Source organism: Quercus suber, unplaced genomic scaffold (assembly GCF_002906115.3).
Source record: "Quercus suber isolate HL8 unplaced genomic scaffold, Cork oak 2.0 scaffold_282, whole genome shotgun sequence".
In the NCBI taxonomy this organism is placed as follows: Eukaryota; Viridiplantae; Streptophyta; class Magnoliopsida; order Fagales; family Fagaceae; genus Quercus; species Quercus suber.
This window is the reverse complement of record NW_027069738.1, coordinates 204,594-224,862: the sequence shown is the minus strand read 5'-3', so window position 1 is coordinate 224,862 and position 20,269 is coordinate 204,594. Positions and strand designations below refer to the sequence as shown.

The following is a 20,269-nucleotide window of genomic DNA, read 5'->3' as shown; positions in this document are numbered from 1 at the left end:
AGTTGGTTGATGAGCCATGGTCATCTCAAACCCACCGACTTCTGTGCTTTCAATTGTTTAAAAAATAAAAATAAATAAATTGAAGCTATTATTATAGAGTAAAAAAAAAATAGAGCAATCGCAAGGGGTGTGAAGCTTAGAACAAAGCAAGCAGCACGGTGAAATCAAATCAGAGCCGTTAATCTCAAATATTCATTCATAATAAAAAAAAAATTAAAACGTTTCGCGAACTCAAACCCTAAACTCAGTCCAAAAATTCGTTCATTCTTTCTACAATTGCCGCCGTCCGAACAGCTGGTACCGATTATCATCGAGCATGGGGAAGAGAGAGAAGCGGAAAGCGAAGCTCGATCTCGAAGAAGAAGACGAAGCAGAACCCAGCGGCTCTGCCAAGCCATCGAATTCCTTCTTGGTACTGAGCAGCGACGACGACGACGACGACGACGAAGTGGCGAACGAAGATTTGAGCCTGAAGATCGTCGAGAAGGCGCTGTGATGCGCGCCGCCAAGTTGGTTCCCGACGCCGCCGCCGCTGACGACGGCGTTTTGAATGGAACTCAGGGAGCAATTGACGGCGGTGGCAATGGATCTTCTTCGTCTGTATTGGAAGGGGAGGTGGTTGAATCTCCAGTGGCAATGGCAGAATTGTTAAGAAGAAAATTGTTAAGAAGATTGTTAAGAAAATTGTTAAGAAGAAAATTGTTAAGAAGATTAAGAAGATGGAAGATCAAGACCAATCGTGAGTTTTATTTTTTTTTTTATAAATATCTTAGGCTCTTTTTGTTTCGCCAATTTTACTTCAACCCTAGCTGTTAATTTTTGCCAACTTTAGGTGAAGAAGAAACATGTTGAACTGAAAGTGATTGTAATTATGCTTTATATATTTATATTTTGTGCCTGAAACTTAGGTATAGTTTTTTAGGTTCACTACATTATGTTCCCAATTAATTTCAAACTCATAGCTGCATTGAATTTAGAAAAAATGCTAAAACCACAGACTATTGGTAAGCAAAAAAAGTGATGATAATGGTGGGCTCAATTTGCCACATCCATAGTTTGTAAAAATATAGTAAAATAGATTGTGGCTGTAGCATTACTCTGATTTTAATTGTCTTTGGAAAAGATAACAATATTTGTGCTTCATTGGATTTGAATATAATTGAGAACTTAATGTATAGCATTAAGGAATTGTACCTAAGTTTTGCCTTTTTTATTTTTGTATGTATATTTTAAAATTTTGATATTTCTATATTGGATATGCGGATATAAGTTTTCCCATTTCAAAAATTGAGTAAAAATGGTCTTTTGGCTTACTTGGTGGGTCATGAGAATTTTGTATATGACTGTTTTGGAAACTTATATTGCCTTAGGTCGTTGTTGTGAACGATAAAGAGAAGGAGGAGACAGTGGAAGCCTCAAATATGGTTGAGCCAGTTGATCAAATGCCGTTGAAATAACCGACAACATTGTGTTTCGGAAGCTTCTTGTGAGTTCAAATATTTGCTCTCAAATGCCAATTTTGAAAATACAATTCCTATTGAAAGGCTTAGTTTGGTATCTCTATGATTTCCATTCTCTCAGCGGGGGCCAAGGTATTTTGATCCCCCAGATAGCGGTTGGGGAGCATGCTTTAATTGTGGTGAAGAAGGTCATACAGTGGCAAACTGTACAGCAGCTAAGCGGAAGAAACCTTGCTTTGTTTGTGGGAGTTTGGAGCACAATGCAAAGCAATGCTCAAAGGTTCGTTGAATTAATATTGGATTATTATTATTATTTATTGTAGGACTTATTTCCTGCGCTACTAATTGTTGTTATATTTACCCTAAGTTGTATATATGTTCTGCACATACATACATGTAATGTGCACACTAGCTCGTGCATATGTGTTTGTGGTGCTCATGTGCATCTGTGCATTTATCTATTTATGATGGGCCTTTGATTCTGATCATCATCCATATCTGGGTGTTTGATTTACTGCTTGGTCTTTTTCAGGGACAAGATTGCTTTATCTGCAAAAAAAGTGGCCACCGAGCAAAAGACTGTCCTGAAAAGTACAAGGGTGGCTCCTTAAGTTTGAATACATAGCAGATCTTACAAAATAATGGACAATGGCATAGTTGGTGTTATGTTTATAATTAAATTCTTAATGGGGTTCGACATAAAGGCATGTATACTTTATTATTTTATTACCTTCAGCTAGGGGCGGAGCCACTTGGCTCCTTGGGGGGGCCATGGCCCCCACAAAATTTTTCAAATTTCCAATAAACTATGTCAGAAAATTACACTGGCCCCCCAAGAGTTAAGATCTCTCCCCCCCCCCCCCCATATTTTTGTCAACCATTTCTCTAGAGTTCTAAATTTTTAGTCCAATACAACTTCAAGCCTTACCAAAAAACTTGGCCCACATCCACCCCACCAGCCAGCCCCAATTCCCTAAGCAAACAAATTATTCTTTTCTAAACCATAACACTTCCAGCCCAGCCCAAACCAAAATCTAAAATACCTAATTAAACACAAACAAAAGGCATTCAATCCTCACAGTCTGAACAATTTAAAAGAGAGAACAAATGAACAATCTTCATTCACGCTTCACCTCACGCCTCTGCCTTACGCCCCTACCCTTAGTTTTTTACCTTCTTAGTTCATGTCTCCAACTCCAATAGTGTCACGCTCACCGACTCACGCCTCTGCCTAACTGCCTCAGAAACCCCGCCGGCTCACCGTGACGCCGCTGCCTCCACCAGCTCACCGTGACGCCGCTGCCTCGTCAAGGTATCTCATTCATTCTTTACTTGACTTCTCTCTCTTTTTCTCTACAACTGAAGTACTGAACTAAATACTAATACTTGAATAAAAATATGAAATATGAAATATGTGTATGTTAGTATGTGATTTCCCTTTACCAGCAAAGCAATTTATACTTATTACTTTGTCTTTTGTCTTTTGTCTTTTTGCGTTTGTTGTTATTGTATTCTTTATTATTTGATCAATTGATTCTAAGACTCAAGCCAGCATTTTCCCTTTTGGCTTTTGTGTTGTTTGTCTTGTCCTTTGAGTGGGGGCCGGGTGGGGCTTGTCGGCTTGCATTGTGCAAGTAAATTATAATAATAATAAAAAAAAAAATTAATCTATGGAAGGAAATTGGAGTGGTGGGCCATGAGTCTGTCACAGAGTCTAGGTATTTGGTTTATGTTGTTTGTTTATACTTTTGATTGATTTGTTTATTTTTTTTTTTTTTTAAGTTGTTTTTAGGTTAATTTTTTAGTCATATTCTTAAAGCTAAAAGAATTATGAGCAAACGAAAAACAATTGATGCATTCTTTAAGAAAAAAGATGTTAGCAATTCAGAATTTAGGACACCTGTGGCTATAGAAACAAATGTGGCTGTAGATTTAAATGTTGATACTTCAATGCATGATGAACACCCCTCCAAATGTTCAAGAATTCAATCTGAAGAAATAGATCGTGATCCAGGATCACATAAACAAATATGTGAATTTTCTATCAACAAACAAGATAAAATCCAACAAGCTTATCTCAAAGAAACTCCATATCAACATAAAAATATAGATTGTCTATACAACAATGATAATCATCGTCATCAAAAATCGACCCCCCCATGTAAAAAATCCTGGCTACGCCCCTGCCTTCAGCCACTTCCTCTTCCTCCCTTTTTCATGTTGTTTTGTCTTTTTCTTCCTCAACCTTTTTGAAACCTCTTTTTTTTTTTTTTAATCCCTTCAATTCTTCACATTCCATCAACTGTGTACTCTCCTAGACAACCACAAAGGTAGTTGTTTTTATGTCTTATATTGCTTAATGTTTGTATCTATATTTTTATTGATTATGTTGTTTGTCTTTTTGATTTGGGTCCACATATTCTTGTAAATATTGAAACCATGCATACCATTTTGAAGTTTATTTGTTATGTTGGTATGTTATTATTTTATATCCTTAATGTGGCTTTGGGAATGTTTAGACTTTGAGTTTGTTAATTCAATTTTCCTCAATTGTAAGGTAACAACCTATTGTTTTTTCTTTTTCTTTTTCTTTTTTTATGGAGACAAGGTCTATTAGCGATGATATATCTCTTTTTTATTGACCCTATATTTATGTTGGAATTGAGATTATTCAATAAAATCTACCTTTGATTTTTTGTGTACATTAGTTATATTTTAAGATTATGCAATAATAAATTGTAGATTGTCATAATTTTTTTTTAAAAAAAATAACATTGTTAATACCAACCCACACAACCTGCCTAATCTGCCGAATTTCAACTTTGGTGGGTCAGAGGCGGATTGGAATATTCCCAACCTGCTAGTGGCAGATTGGATAGAAATATTAGCTTTTACCTGCCCAATTTGACCAGTACACACCCCTAGTTGGGTTAGTAAGTAAAGGGTTTCAATGTTGATTAGCTTCTTATTTATGTTTTTTTACTTAATAGGATTTTGTGAAATTTTTGGTGTTTTGACTTAAAATTTCAATTTAGGACCATTGAGTATTTAGGTTGAGAAAAGTGATTCAACAACTACAGCTCCTATTTCTCCTCATCTCAAACTGGACATGGCACTGGCCTTTTTTGAAGTCACCAATTATGCAAGTTTGGGCATTATTTTTATAGATAGTCATGATTCTCCTATTATAGTCCATACTCAATTAATTCCTTGCCAAGGAAACCCATTGTGGATGGTCGCCATGCTCTATTGAGAGCATTACACTCTTGTCACGAACTATGGATCATGGAATTGATTGCGGAGTTTGCCAACTCACAGTTTATGGCATCAATTGAGTTGCAAGAACCATGCTTGAAGGAGATTTCGAATGGGTTAGAAACTTAGAATAGATGCATGCTTTTTGTGAAATAGACAATACACTGATAAGTAAGCGAGTCCATGCTTTTTGTGAAATAGACAATACATTGACAAGTAAGCGTACGAGTTGGCTAATAATGTTAGGAACCCTCAGCTTGTATTAAGAAAAAGCCATCTTTTCTCCTCTCTATTGTACACTTGGAATCTTATCAATAAAGTTCTATCACTTTTGATTTTTTTTTTTTTTTGATTAAAAAAGAGAAACACTTTTTAGGATGTTTCATATATATTTCATTTTTGGAATTTAGCAACCAGTTTAAGCAGAAGACGAAGTTCAACCAATGTCTTGCTGTCATTCAATCTTTCCATTTCCGTAAGAACACGTCCCACCTTCATTAATCAATGGAGTATTCCACAAAATTTATCTTTTTAAGTAGTGTTCCATAATCAGAACCTCATTATGAGATATTTGTTCATTAATCAATTATTAATGCAACTTAACCATATAAAACCACAAGCAGAGTTTGCCTACAACCTAGTTTGGAGGAAGTTCCTCCAAAGTGCTGTGGCACATTAGGAAATTGACAAGTGTCCTAAATCATGTGTGATGCATATGACCAACTCAACCAAACTTACGAGAGATGCTACATCTACAACAATTTTACAACAAATCACAGGTGATTAGTTGTTATTAATTCAAATTTGAAACTAACGTTAAGATTACTTTTTTACCCCAATAATAACAACTAATAACAACCTGCTATTTAAGATTTGTTGTAAAAATGTTATAAAAATGTTGTAGACATATCATTTCTCCAAACTTAATCACAATTAAACTATTTTCTCTCCAAGCCAAACCGGTTTAAGCCGATGAGTGAAGATAAAATAGTTTAACTATGGTTAAGCTATAAGTTGGCCAGGACACTTGTCAACTTCGCAGTTCAGAGAAACTTCCTCCAAACTAGGTTGTCGGCAAACTTTGTCCTATAACCACCCCCCTCGCTCCCTCCCCAAACGAATTATTTAACTGTAATAAATTAATGTTTGCAGTAAAAATATTGAAATAGAAAATGCTTAAAAATCGATAGCTAGCACATTGTACACTTCTGCAGCTTGTCCCTCCAACAGCATGCAAAAATTTGCTGACTGACCGACTAACTGAATTGTAAAAACCTCTAAAACCATTGTGATTTAGATTTTAAAAAATGCAAAGCAACTTCCCCTGATATAAGGGTATCCAACCCTTCCACCAACTCCTCTAGCAAAGATAATTATACATATGCACTGTGTATTATTTAATACAGGTAATACGAATTATGCGCAGGCAAAATAGCAGATAAAGGGCCAACCTTATGAGAGCCGCTGCCCTGACCTGCCTCACCTTCCAATACAGTATCAGCAAACCGATAAAGATCTGAGGTTGTACTCCTATCAGTCACATCCACAGATCTTGGGGAATTTGGCAGACCAGGAAAACCTTCTAAAGATGCAGGTTGCCCAACAAAGCCCTGCCCAATTGATCTCTCCCGAAATGTTGCATCTCCAATTCCATGACCATGCCATCCATATGCTGGACCAATTACCGTTGTGCCAAGAACATTTTTAGGCAAGAAACCTGCACCAGATCCATGTGGTATAAATGAAGCAGTAGGATAATTACTGACATGACCAGATTGTTCACCATCTAGTAAGTTTACTGGCATCAACCCATCATATGAGCTCTTGCTTTCCACTTGTGTAATAACTCTTTGTTCTTGAATGCCACCAACTGGAGGAGACATCAGGGGTGGTGCTCTGGCAGTAAAAAACAACCTCTTCATTCCTTGACCCTTCATCTGATTTGAGGACTGAATTTCATCTGCTTTTCTTTTCCACATTACCTTATCTTCAATTTTATTGTCAAGATCAGAAATTTCTTTCTCCAAGTTGATTATATTTTCTTTAATTCTCCATCCAGGAAGAAGCTTTGTGGGATCAATCTTGTGATCTTCCAAACACCTTATCACAGATTTCAGAGCAGCTAATTGTTTTTCATTCGCTTCTTTCTGTACAAGACATCACACCACTTTTTTAACACATGGATGCATGATAAATAGTGATAACAATAACAAGGAAGATTAGAAGCTGAACAATATAGCGTACCAGTACCATAGAACCATGTGCTACTGCTCTTGTCCTCTTCCATGCTTCTTTAGACTTGCGTAAAAATGATGTCAAAATTGTTTGAGGATGAAATTTTTCCTCAACCCCAAAAGTATAAGCAACATCAACAGCTTCAACACTCCTGCCATTTTTCATCATTTCCTCTATAATATCTGTGACAGGTAGAAGATTACATCACAAAGACTTGACCATTACAGAAAATGAGCAAGCAATATTATCTACATATGCCAAGAGGAATATATATATATATATATATATAATGTTGGACACCATAAAGCAATGCAAGAGCTCCATTTTTGTAGCCATGTTCAGAATAGTTATCATGAGCCTTTACACCTCGAAATAGAAGATGACAATGAATAATTTAATCAGGAATCATGTCCACCAAATTAGTTGCCGTAGTTAAGTATCATTTATATTCAGTGCTCATAATTTCAGAGCTAAGATTAGGTTCAAGTCATTCACAACAATGGATAAGAAAAATGTGATGCAGGGATTCTAAGGGGGCTGCTGTTTAGGCTTAGAATTGATTAAGGGAAATGAGCATTGCTTAGAACAAGGAACAAGGTGTGACAAAACCTTCTTAAGAGAAATCCATCTCTTGAAAATAGCACTAGGCTAATCTATGTAATTGCTTTCATTTATATATATATATATATATATAAATAGAAATTGCATTCAAAATTAATCACAAACTAACTACAATCTAGTACTTATACTAGTTGTTTGGCATTAGCATTATCAGATGATTATGACCAATGTTGCTAACCTAACAGAACTCTCCTATTGACATAGGACTGGGAATACAAGGTAACACTAGCAGAGGTTGTACACTCGTACAATAAGACTACTACAACGGAGATGATACTTTTTTTTTTTTTTTTTAATAATTAACAATGGAGATGATGCCTCCCCTAACAATGAGATAGGAGAGTAGAAGATGTATTGTTATCTTCCATGATCCAGGCACCAAACAAATTTTTTCCGCTTGACTTGAGCCATTATATATATATATAGTGCATTTTTCTACCACCTTTAAAACAAACTGCCATAAGGTGGTTCATGTAGTCTCTACTAGCTAGAAATAATCCAATATTGCGCATAACTTAACTTGCAGAAAAAGAAAGAACCAATCCTTTGTGGCCAATAGTATCAAATTAATTCAGCTCAGTGCAAAAAGGTTTTAGCATTTCAAAATTACAAAATATTTGACAAAGTTTGGATTTTTCAGAAAGTATACAACAAAAGTTTGGATTTTTTAGACGGTAAACAAGGTTTCAACAAAGAAATATGCGCTAACAGCCTTGTAAATTGTAACTCAACTCTCCCCCAACTAAAAAAAAAAAAACACTAATATTTGATTTATACGAAGCTTGAGAAGGCAGAGAATAGAACCTGGAATCCTGGCAAGAAGAAGGGGAGAGCGGCGAAGAGCAGTGGAGATATTTTGGGTAGTCAAGAGGATTAGATCCCGGAGATCTTGATTAGAAAAGCGAGAAGGGATACCAAAAGAAGCAATAAAGAGAAGCAAACCCCTGGCATCAATGGGAGTGGCCCGGGAGAGACCGCCCTCAGTGACAAGCCTTTTTCTCCAGGCGAGAGCGGCGGAGTGGGCTTCATCCTTTTCCTTTTCATTGACATTATCACAATCACAATCAGAGAGAAGGAAAAATTCTAAAATGAGAAGGGAAGCTTGTCTAGCTGGAATCATGGGAGAGTTCTTAGTGTAGGCTTTGCTTCCCTGAAGGTAAAAGCGTCCAATGCAGTCCAATACAAGTTTCGCTGGTTTAGGGGCAAACTTGAGAGCTGCAGGGACTTCTTCGCGGAGTTTGGCTTCGTCCGACATATTTGAAACTATATATTTACGAAGGCTGCGGCTGCACATCATCTCACAGAGGTATTCAACTTCAGATTTGGTACCCCGAGAAGAAGGAACCTCTCCCCCTTGTGCTGCTTCTTTTTCTTCTTCTAATTCTTCCGTAATTGTTTCGACCACCACCAGATTGGTGTTTTCGATGAGAAGCAATTGTTTCGACCTAGACTCAATGGTGTTTTCGATGAATTCCAGATGCTTTTGCAATTCATCCAACCTCCGCGTGAATGAATGAATAGCAATGGAGAGGCCGTCCAGTTCAACCACCGATTTCATAAATTCAGATTTTTGCTTTTGCGATTCATCCAACGATTCTCCTGCTTCTTCCTTCACTAACACTGTCTTTTCTTCTTCTTCTTCTGGTTTAATTTCTGATATTATTCGTGCTGCTAAAGATTCTTCTGAATCGTCTTCCTCCTTCACGCCCGCCGCAACGTCATCTTCACCAGCTTTCATGGTCATCCCCAAATTGCCAAACCCAGTAAACGGCTAATCGGCTTTTCTTTACTATGTTTCAGTTTCACCCTTATATTAATATTTTAATAATATATACTCGTAGATTGAAATAAAGAAAACATAGATAAATAACAATTTTTATATATCGTTATCATTATTATTATTATTTTGCAATTTAGTCCCCAAATTTTACATTTGTTGTTAACATTGATCCTTGACCCTTTTTGTCACCTTGAGCTTTGATTGACTTGGCCTTCAAGCCTGGATTCGTGAGAGTGAGTCGAGTCCAAAATTCCCTTGTTGTTAGGTCCTCCAACAAGGCAACCATTTTGTTCCTCAAAGAAAGTACGATTTTTATTAGTAAACAACTGATTATGGATTCATGGTTTTTTTTTTTTTTTTCCTGATGGAATCATGGATTCATGATTATGTGGGTTGGTAATTTTTTTTAATGTTTGAACAAATGTTACTAATTCAAATAGTCATCTCTTAGAACTTGTGATTGGGATAATTTTTTAGAAAAAGAAAAATAAGGATATGTAATAGTGCCTAAATTTAAGGAATATAGATGAGAAGTTATAGTAATGGTTTTATAGTAGGGTTTTTTTTTTTTTTTTTCTTCAAATTCAAAATAAAGAAAATGAGATTTGAGAAGGAAAAAAACAAAAAAAAATAAATAAATAAATAAGAGTAGGGATTCAAGGAACCGAAAATTCATAAAACAAACAAATAAACAAAGCAAAAGCGTGAGGTAGGGATTAAGGAAACTAGAAATTCAAAATGAGAGAGAGAGAGAGAGAGAGTTGTTTTAAAGATATGGATTGGTGGGAAAGTGGTCCTATTTTGTAGGCAAAGTTTTAGGTAGTGTTAGAAATGTATTTTTACCAAGTTATCCTCAAGATTTGTTATGCTTAAACTTTGAGTGTAGAGGTATTTTTAAAACACATAAAAGTCCATTTCAAAAAAGAGAATTTTATGGGAGAATTTTTTGACATTATTGACTATATCTCTAAAACATTTGTAGGAGAAACCATTAGTTCCTGAATGGGGTCTTTTTGACCTTCAAAAAAGTTCAGATCATAAAGGGAAATTATGTTATAGATAGTATAGATAATCAAGACTAAGCTAATCAAGGAAAATTTCATAAAAGACAGAAAATTTTTGGTAACAAATTTAGAAGAGAGACAGAATTCTCCACATGTTATCAAGGACCCAAGAAACTTGTTCACCCATGTTGTATTTGGCACAAAAATATTGTGTTTTGTGGAACAATAGTAATGAAGTGGTTGAACTAGTATAAGAAAATTGATTGACAAAGAAGGTATTTGAGATTCTTAGCTTAGGGGCACTTTGACGCTAGTGCTCATAATCTGCCGCTCTATAAAACAAGGTCACGTGGGACAATAGAATTTGCTTTAGGGTTCTAAAAATAACCGATATTTGTAATCACACTTTTAGTTCATTTAATGAAATTGCCAATTTGTATTGCTTAGACTTGATTGTCTTACATTGGAGGAAGAGTCTCCCTTGAAATGGTCCTAATAGGAGAAAATGAATATCTTGAAAACGTCTCAACGTATTCCATCTCTCAACTCATTCATACACTTAACATATAACTTCAACAACCAACACCTTCCAAGGCACGGACTTAGCGCTGACGTGGTGTAACGATAGGCCTAGTACTAACCTGGCACAGAATGGAGTTGACAATGTGGTAGAAGTCACGCGACTGGCACGTGTAAGGATAGCAGATGACGTGTGGCGCATGGATATTTATTCAGAAATTTTGATTGGTATATGCGACCTCCAATGGTGTCGATTCTTCCACCATTGATCAGATTGGCGGGAGATCTTTTGGATGGTAGTGATGGTGAGTTGAATTTAGGCTCAGAGATGGTGGTATTGAGGAAGGTAGTGGTCTTGTAGAGGTTAGTGGCTACTAATATCGAGGGAGGGACGCTATAGAGTTTTGACGACATGACGACAAGTCAAAGAAGGCAAAGGCAGCGAAGGAACGCCAATGAAGATAGAGATTGATCCTAAACACGCTAGGAAGGTTTGAATGCTAGCCCTGATAATATGTTAAAATTGAGAAGCAGTTTATCGTATGTGTAAAACTTTATAAGGAGACCATCTTTTATATATGCAGGCAATAATTGTTATACAAGTTAGTGTGCAGGACTAATTTTGAGCCTAGAGGCCATTAGACTTGTACCAATATTTTAAATGTCGTTCCGCTCTCTGATAAGTATTCTGGCCGGAATATTTTGTCCTAGTACAGGGGATTTTGGTGGAATTCTAGTATTTCGTGTGGAATATGCATTCCAAACCAAAAATGTTTTTAACGCTTTCTAATAATTTAAATAAATAAATAATTTAGGTTGAGGCTTTCTAATTTAAGTAAAATAATTTAAGTAAAATGCAAGCCAAGCCATCGTCCAACCAACTTTGCATGGAGTGGGCTAATCTATGTTAAGTTGATTGAATAAGATTATGGTCGAAAAACAATAATTTTGTATGCAAGCTTTTTCCCTAAGTCTTCATGATTTAATTGTTACTATTTCCATTCCTATCTTCATCATTTTATCATCCAACACGATATTATCAAATTTAATCCGAAGAACATGCTAAGACTAGCAATTAAATCTTTTTGCCATACGTGTATTTCCTAATATCAATCAAAATCCTTGACATGAGAAATAGTAAGAACAAGAAAATAGGAAGGAAAGAACCCGCCAACCTCATAGACCATTTTTGCAACGATAACTCCATTATCTAAAAATGTAGCAGCCTTTGTTTCATTTATGTTTCCTTTTTAATCTCTGGAAATTTGGTTTCATTAACTGGCTTGTAGTCGAGCCTTGGTCTGTAGTATCAATGCACTGAGATGGGATAAAAGGCTTCTTCATTGGAACACAGGTATCCATCATCCCACTGCCTGTGTTAATGGGAGAAACTGCTTTTGTTTTCAACTGTCTTGGCACCTCCAGTCTCTCTAAAATCCTTGAAGTTTTTACATCCAACTGCCTATTACTACTTGAAGGCGATAGAACTGATTGATCCAACTTGGGTTTGGATATACAAACGGGAGAAAATATCTTTGGAACTTCATTGACAACCAGCTGCTCCCATTCTTCTGCAATATGTGTGCCCCTTTTGTCTTCTTCAATCATATCCAACTTTGACAATTCCTCTTCTGTGAGTTCAACATCTAGTCTTGAAGTGGATTGTATCATCTCTTCTAAAGAATCAAGTTGGGTTAACTTTGGTTCAGAGGGTGCCTCTTCAAATTTAGGAGGTATTGACCTACAAAATTCAAGTGTTTGAGGCAGATGTTAGAGGAGCTTTAACCATTTATATAAAATATTTTTGCTGCTAATCATGATTAAAACTGATGAGTGTAGCAAGCTCAGCCCAACTCTTCTGTTGACTGCCATGTACTTGGCCAATTCCATTGTATGGGGAAGTTGAAATTATGTAATCAATTTTCTAACTCTAAAAGAGCATGACATTGGCTATTGTAACATCCGCCAAGACAAATTAATTTTGTGAATTTTTCTGTAGCATCTAAGGCACAATGCCAGCCCTAGCATGGAGTCACTACAAAACATAAGGTCATCCTTATATATCTCAAATGACAATGAAAATTTGAAACATGTTATACAAAAGTTCTGCATGGAATCCCCGATAATTGCAATAAAACATGTTCAGTTTGAGTGCTACAATAGAGACAATAAATCCATCACAAATGCTACAGAAGAAAGTATAGAAAGGGTACATTAGTAAATAGCATTCATCCAACACTAATCGCATCTGTTTCCTAATCTAACAAAAAAAAAAAAGTACAAGCCAAATTTATCACAAAGTTCATATAAACCTCCTACTCATGGGCTTTGTTAAATATTGGTGAGAATTTGCTGCACCAAAGGGTAGGTGATATATTAAACTACTTATTTGATAAAAATAAATAATAAAAAAATTTAAAAAAAAAATATATATATATATATATATATATAGATCTTTCGTGTATGTAATAATTTACTAACAAATGGTCAGAATGCTACCCAAACTTTGTAGTCCAGGGAGCTCTTGGAGGAAGAATTTTAAACTCTTAACAGGAGTAATTCTTCCTAAATGCTATGAAGGATCAATTTTGATGAAGATAAAAATTACCCAAATTGTAAGCTTTCTTTAACGAGCATGTTTAGTTTTTGATGGAAGCCTCTCTCATGCAGCATTGGATCATAGTCTTTTAGTTCAATCTGCAGGGAAGTTAAAGGATGTAAGGAAAAAATGATGATATGCACCCAACCTTTTTTTGTTTTTTTTTGGGGGGCGGGGGGTAATGCTATTGTGTATCTAGTGAGTTTACATGGGGGGGAAATCAGGTACAATACAAAACTGGTATTCTAACTCTTCCATAGATCTGAAGGAACCAAATGATCCGCACGATCACTCTCAGTATCAAATAAAGCAGTCATTAACGTTTTGGTACAGCGTGCAGCTTTTGGTTGCTGCATTCAATGGAAAACCAGAACAATCTTGTCTAATAGTCATTAACAAAACTATGGTCCTATACAGTAACTTCTACTTGGGAGGTTTTTTCTCAATTAAATTATTCAGCCATCAAATGGGAAGTTTGTTTTTTACAATTTCACAAAACTCAGGGGTTCCAAAATAAGAATGCAACCAGGGAAAATATTTTCTTTTGACAAAATCTGACCTTTGACAAGGAGGCTTGAATGGACTCCCGAATTTCCTTAGTTATAGAAGAAAGAATACATCGATTGAGGTCAGGAACATGAGAGACTTCCTCTGATCCTGCAAGACGCTGCAGATATCACTATAATTGGTTAAAATAGATACAAAAGAGAGAGAAATACAGTGGTAGAAAAGATAAGCTAGAATATGCCTTGCTTGCTATGTTTATAATCACAGTTATTTAAGAAAACAAATATCTTAGGGGGAAATTACATTTTATTACCCTAAACTATACCCCATATTACATTTGTACCTTAAACTTTTTGAATGCACGTTCTACACCCTAAACTATAACCCTTGTTATATTTTGCACATTAACGTTAAGTTTGCCGTTAACTTGGATGGAAATTCAAAGTTTATGGTGCAAAGTGTAATCATGAGTATATTTTAGGGTGATAAAGTGTAATTTCTCTTTTATTTTTAAGGGATTAAGAATATGGGTAATTAGGTCTTTTTACGTAGTGCCATATTTTTCCAGCCAAGTTAGCGGCAAAACGTTGGAATGCGAAGTGTAACAAAGACCATAATTTAGGGTGTAAAGTGTAATTAGATATATAGTTTAGGATTGTAAAGTGTAATTTCTCCATATTTTAGCATATAAGATAAGAAGCTTAGTCTTCACCCTGAGAAGCATTGGACCATTGTCTGAAGGTTGAAGAATATAATAGCAATGGAAAGCAACCTCTCTCATGGTTTCTATATTACAATTTGAAGAGCATACCAAACCCTGGTCCAGTGAATGTAGAGCACTACAAAGCCCTTGAAAAACTGCCAAATTATAGTCCAACTCAGAAAGATGGAAGAAACATGAAGGTCAAAAAGAATTGGTGACAAATATATCCATGATAAATCAAAATTGAAACGTCCTATATTAAGTCTTTGATTAAGCATTCATACTGCAATTAAATACTCAAAGGGATGCCTTCCACTCACCTTGAGCATTCAACTCTGACTGATCAATGTCATCTGAAGCAGCTTCTACCTCATGACAAGCTGATGGCATTACGAAGTAGGAATCACCCATTATACTGCCTGTGTCAAATAGAAAGAGATAATTTACAGTAAAAGGATGATATGGTCATCACAGAGGAGATATTGAAGTAACTTGCTGTCACTGTACTACACCACAATAATGGTGTTGAATGTTTGCCATCAAATGCCAAAGTAGTAATGATATGTAACTTTCAGTACTGTTTAGAATTCATACTTAATTGTTGCAATTGGCAGCAGTCATCAATATGTAAGATATGCAGCTTATGTGTATATCAGAGTAGGTACAACCCATATGGGTAATCTTCTATAGGTGAAACCAAGCTTAATTATCAAAATTCACTTAATACTAGCTTTATGTGTTCAAGCACAACTCCTTACATCACATGAAGCAGCCCCTACAACTGATGCTGCAATTTAATTAAAAATACAAGCATCTATAGAAATATGTAATAAGCACGAGAACTGATGGTACTGTCAAAGAGCTTAAGTTCTACGGTTCTACCTTCACTTAGAGACCCCAAGCTAATCCGCTCAATAACATGGAAGTCAATTGAAGCAATTCGCTGAAACTTCATAGAGCTCTGGAATGACGGCAGAAACAGGAGCGTTTTTTCTCCAACCTTCACTGAGTTTTCTATCACATTGCATGTTTCCAGACCATGGCCAGTGACTGGACAAGAATATCCATGTATCCTGTTTCTTATGCCATCTTCTAACAGCATTCCATGACACCTGCATGTCTATACAAGGTACCGCCAATTACCAAAATGCTAGTTTTTCCTTGAGGTGTGAAAGTGGTAAAACAAAAAAGAGGAAGAATTGTTGAACAAAAAGATATATATAGATTAATGTCCACTATTTTCCTTTCACAATATATAATGTAGGAGCATACTGGCAAATACCAGATATCATCAAGATATTAAAATGGACAATAAAAATCTCTTAATCAATTTTGTACTATAACTAGAAACTTAAAGCATAGATATCACATTATATAGCCACCTTTTGCCAGTCATGCTCTCATAAGTTCTAGAACTACATATTATTAACAAACTAAAACTCCCTAGTCTTCAACATTACTAATGTGCTAGACCTTTTAATTTCAGATCATAGTCTTTTTCTGCATTTCTCTTATATATTTTCCAGAGACTACAATTGTGCCTTTGTTACAGTTGTGCCTTTGTGTGCTAAATAAATCATTACTTTGTCAAAAAAAGTTTCTGAACATGATTCCCCCTCATTGCTGTCCAAAAATACCACAAGCATGCTTGTTAGCCTTTGAAGTATTTGGCAGCCCATCACACCACTTACCTCATTATATTGAGCTATTGTTGACACTGATGCAATATGTTTACGAAGCAAAGACAATTTACAAGCTTATAACCCGTTCATAAATCAGAACTGTATGTCTTTTTGAACTGCTTTCCCTATTTTCTGTTGAAATTTAAATAGTGGTAAAACCAGATTTTAGGATCAGTTTCACTGACTGAGAATATCAAAGACCTTCATACACAATGCTGGGACTCAATTGTTCAAAGTCAAAATTTCAAACTTTACTCTAAAGGTACTTAAAAATTATAAATAAATAAATAAATACAAGTACATAGAATTCAGAATAGAAAAAATTTTCCATCACCAGTAATCATTTGGTGTCTTGAGATATATGTGATGCTTAGCTTGAATTATCTACATATATATGATTTCTTTCAACTTAAGATTTTCTCAATTTTCTACCTAAATTGCAATTAAGTGGTTCATCAACACGAATGATGTATGAATGAATACTTTAGAATTTAGACAAAGTAATTGTAATATATATACCTGACTGGGACTGAACCCATCAACTATTTTATTGACAGATACATACAAGTTGCAGGAGATCTGATTCATCGATCCTACAAGGTTGTTCTTAAAGAGAAAACGAGCTTGTAATGGTTTTTCCATGTCATCCTTTAAATCCTCTATCCATTGTTTAACCAGGCCATGCAACACTCTGACATCTGCAAAAGTTTGTTAAATGCTTAACATAAACTATACACCACATTCCCCTTCAAATGGCACCTCTTCACCTAGGCTATATATTTGACAATGATCCACGCACAGAAGGAAAAGGAAAACTATATTAATTGCAAGAAGCATATATTGGAGCCCAGTCATGAAGTTCTTCCACTATTCCAAGATTGAGCATAAACAAACTTGACATATGCAAAAGTTATAAGAAAGAGTTTATGACCCAAATTAGTGACTTCATAAAAAATAAAAAATTTTAAAAAAATAAAAATAAAAACCTCAATAAATATGTCAGAAAAAAGTTCACAAGTGGGATTTTGATCATTCATAGTCCTAAAAGCTTAAGCAGTTTGCGTTAGTAAGTAATCATAAACAAGAGTAATCATTCTTGGTAATTAAAGTGGAGCATCCTACGCAGTGAGAGAGAGAGCTTAACTAGGAAGATAGGTTTGAAGGGAGCAATTATCGAGATCTGAGATGGATCTGAGGAAATTGCTGACATTTTGGAGAGTATCAGTGAGATGGCCTGATTTTTGCTCAAATAGCAGAAATTCAACAGAAACACACTTGTCGGCAGCATCCTAGGAAAGGAAAAGCCAAAATAATAATAATAATGATTGAAAGGTTAAGAGCCACGAAGATAAGGGGAAAAATTGAAATGTTAAAAATATTTTTTAGGCTAAGACTAACCATGAGAGATTTTTGCAAGTGAGAGTCTACATATTGTGGAAAGCAGGAGCTGAGGACTATGACTTTCCTCACGATATCTTTATCAACTCCCCAGGAATATAAAACTTGATCACTCAGAATGTTTGAAAGTTTTAGATCTGCTTGGAGTGGTACAATTAAACCAATAATTATAAGCAATATATATATATATATATAGAATAAACAGTGTGAGAAAATAGAGCTTTCTAGTTGCTAACCCCCGGGATCGTCGATTTCAGGAAGAAAAGAATCTGTAGGCAAGTGATTGACAGCATGGTGGAAGTCGCGTAGATCGAAGTTCCCTCTAGGACTGGGACTGTAAGCGATCTTCAGCTGTTTCCGAAATACAACAAACATGTGCAGTGCATTGCATTTCACGTTTCAAGCATGCCAAGAAATTACTAGCATATAAAAGAGATGAGATGAGTAGAGTGTAGTACAGTACCTCATCAGAAGAAGAAATGCGATTCCTGAACACGTAGCACAACCCAATCTTATCTCTCAGACTCTCAGATTCCGACGAAATGGCGTAGAAATTAGCTACCTCTAGTAAGGACTGACAATTTTTGTTTTGACGAACAAAATTTAAAATTCATCAATCAATTAAATTAGCTTTCAGAAAGGAGCATTTAAAATTTGAAAGAGCGAAAACGAACAATAAGCGAAGCAATCGAGAGAGAGAGAGAGGACGGTTCCGATTGGATTGTTTTACTTTTACCTGCTTTACGTCTCTGAGCAACTGAGGAGGTAAGCTCCGCAGGTCAATCACAAAACACACCAGTACCATTTCCTTCTTCTCTCTCTTATTTGGCGCGAAATTGCAAATAACTGCCAACTGGGGAATGAAATGACTTTGTGATACAGAGGGAGAGTTTATTATATACACATTTTATCGTGTTATTTATATTTTTCCTTGAACTTAGACAATTGGACCTATACTTTATTTTGAAATCTTTTCAATTAAAAAAAAAATTTTATTTCTCCTAAATTAACAAAGAAGAATGAAACCTTCAAACATTACATACGATTTGCTTAAAATGTTTAAATATAAATTATAAAAAAGTAAATTATTTTTTATTTATCCTTAATTAATAGGAAGAATGAATGTTGTGTTCATATAGTCAACGAAGGGGGATGTTCAATTTTAACAATAAACATAAGGCACCATAAACAATTCCACTACCGCCAGCTTATCAATTGAATCCCTAAGTTTGTTAAGTCTTTTGGCTAGCTAATTTCATGACAAGTAAAAGACAGACAAGAGTTATAATAAATTATTGATTGCCCCAAAAATTTAAATTGTTATAAAATTGTGAATTTAATTATTTAAACATAATTTAAACACTCTTCTTCACAAGTAAACTCATACTCATGGCTAGCTAATTTCATGACAAGTAAAAGACAGACAAGAGTTATAATAAATTATTGATTGCCCCAAAAATTTAAATTGTTATAAAATTGTGAATTTAATTATTTAAACATAATTTAAACACTCTTCTTCACAAGTAAACTCATACTCACCTTAATAAATGGGTCCCAACATGAGGGATTTGTAACCTTTTTTCTTAATGTGAAATAAACTGGAAATATGGTTTGTTCTCAAGACTACATTTTGATATCATGATAAATTATTTATTGTTGTGCTATTAAGAAATGATAAATTTTATTAAGTTACTTTGAATATCTCAAGAAAATTCAAAGCTAGAGTGAAACATTAAAAGAAAAAAAGTCCACTTGATATTCACCCAAAAGTACAATCCTATATTATATATAATGGCAAAATTTTGGTATAATTTTTTATTAAATTTCTTAATCAAATTCAAATGCATATCTTTATATATATATATATATATATTGAGGAAAAAATGCATATCTATATTAACCAATTTAACTATGTGTTTGAATTTAATTTAAAACCTAATATAATGTCCCACACCATTTAATACCTTAAATTAAACTAAGTAACCCTAGTTAAATTAATCTAGTGTAGAGGTCAAGTTAACTTAAGTAAAGCTTAATGAGTATCACAATTTATCTATATGTGGGAACAAGAAAATAGTTTACAATGGGAGATCCAAAGAGAAGGAATCTTGAAATAGGATTGTGGAGGAGATATAATGCCTAAAACACTCATGAAAGTTAAGATATATTCTTGCTATCTTTTTGTCTCGCTTCCCCTCTAATTTTTCTGAATGTTTTTCTTTTTGGTGGTTCCCCTATTTATGTAAGTGTAAATTGTGAGCTTGTAATGATAGGGGCCCTTCTCTATCAGGTGTCTCACCTATTTTTTAAAATCATAGTGGAAATATGTGTCTAGTTCACTATTCAGACTGGTCACTTCAACAATCAATGTGTGGGCCTTTGTTGTCTCCTTCTGACACTGCCACTACTATTATTCCTCATGATTAAAATCATACCTGAAGGAATGTGCTCAATTGGGAGTGCATTCCTAAGTATTGTAATTCCTCACCCACATACCTTGGGTAAG

The 20,269-nt window shown here is 35.1% G+C and overlaps 2 protein-coding genes and 1 long non-coding RNA gene across 3 annotated transcripts; 1 reads left to right on the top strand and 2 right to left on the bottom strand.

The window, feature by feature from the left end:
* Positions 1–1,387: 1,387 nt before the first annotated feature.
* LOC136071061 (uncharacterized) lies at positions 1,388–2,023 on the top strand. The gene is made up of 3 exons (XR_010632374.1): positions 1,388–1,486; positions 1,582–1,740; positions 1,993–2,023. It is a non-coding gene; the product is annotated as an uncharacterized LOC136071061 (long non-coding RNA).
* A 3,850-nt stretch (positions 2,024–5,873) lies between these two features.
* On the bottom strand, positions 5,874–9,401 carry LOC112039761 (protein FRIGIDA). Its single transcript, XM_024072669.2, has 3 exons — positions 8,376–9,401; positions 6,960–7,132; positions 5,874–6,862 (listed from the first exon to the last, which is right to left on the bottom strand). The coding sequence occupies exons 1-3, from the start codon at positions 9,313–9,315 to the stop codon at positions 6,113–6,115; spliced, it is 1,863 nt and encodes a 620-aa protein (XP_023928437.2). The 5' UTR covers positions 9,316–9,401; the 3' UTR covers positions 5,874–6,112.
* A 2,542-nt stretch (positions 9,402–11,943) lies between these two features.
* LOC112039806 (uncharacterized) lies at positions 11,944–18,637 on the bottom strand. The gene is made up of 12 exons (XM_024072713.2): positions 18,500–18,637; positions 18,227–18,337; positions 18,000–18,114; positions 17,764–17,900; positions 17,510–17,654; positions 16,885–17,063; positions 15,566–15,803; positions 15,004–15,102; positions 14,693–14,838; positions 14,033–14,140; positions 13,483–13,571; positions 11,944–12,615 (listed from the first exon to the last, which is right to left on the bottom strand). Exons 1-12 carry the CDS (start codon positions 18,566–18,568, stop codon positions 12,108–12,110), a joined length of 1,944 nt encoding a protein of 647 aa, XP_023928481.2. The 5' UTR covers positions 18,569–18,637; the 3' UTR covers positions 11,944–12,107.
* Between the last annotated feature and the right edge of the window lie 1,632 nt (positions 18,638–20,269).

Bases quoted from the DNA above. Each gene is read 5' to 3' on its own strand.
- LOC112039806 (XM_024072713.2), bottom strand. From the start codon at position 18,568: ATGGTACTGGTGTGTTTTGTGATTGACCTGCGGAGCTTACCTCCTCAG. The intron at 17,064-17,509 runs GTTAAGCTCTCT...AAACTTTTGCAG, and splicing joins CCTTCAAACCTATCTTCCTA to ATGTCAGAGTGTTGCATGGC. The intron at 12,616-13,482 runs GTAATTTTTATC...TGAATTTTGTAG, and splicing joins AAAGAAAGCTTACAATTTGG to GTCAATACCTCCTAAATTTG.
- LOC112039761 (XM_024072669.2), bottom strand. From the start codon at position 9,315: ATGACCATGAAAGCTGGTGAAGATGACGTTGCGGCGGGCGTGAAGGAG. The intron at 7,133-8,375 runs GTTCTATTCTCT...TACCTGTCACAG, and splicing joins TCTTCTTGCCAGGATTCCAG to ATATTATAGAGGAAATGATG. The intron at 6,863-6,959 runs GTACGCTATATT...TGTCTTGTACAG, and splicing joins CACATGGTTCTATGGTACTG to AAAGAAGCGAATGAAAAACA.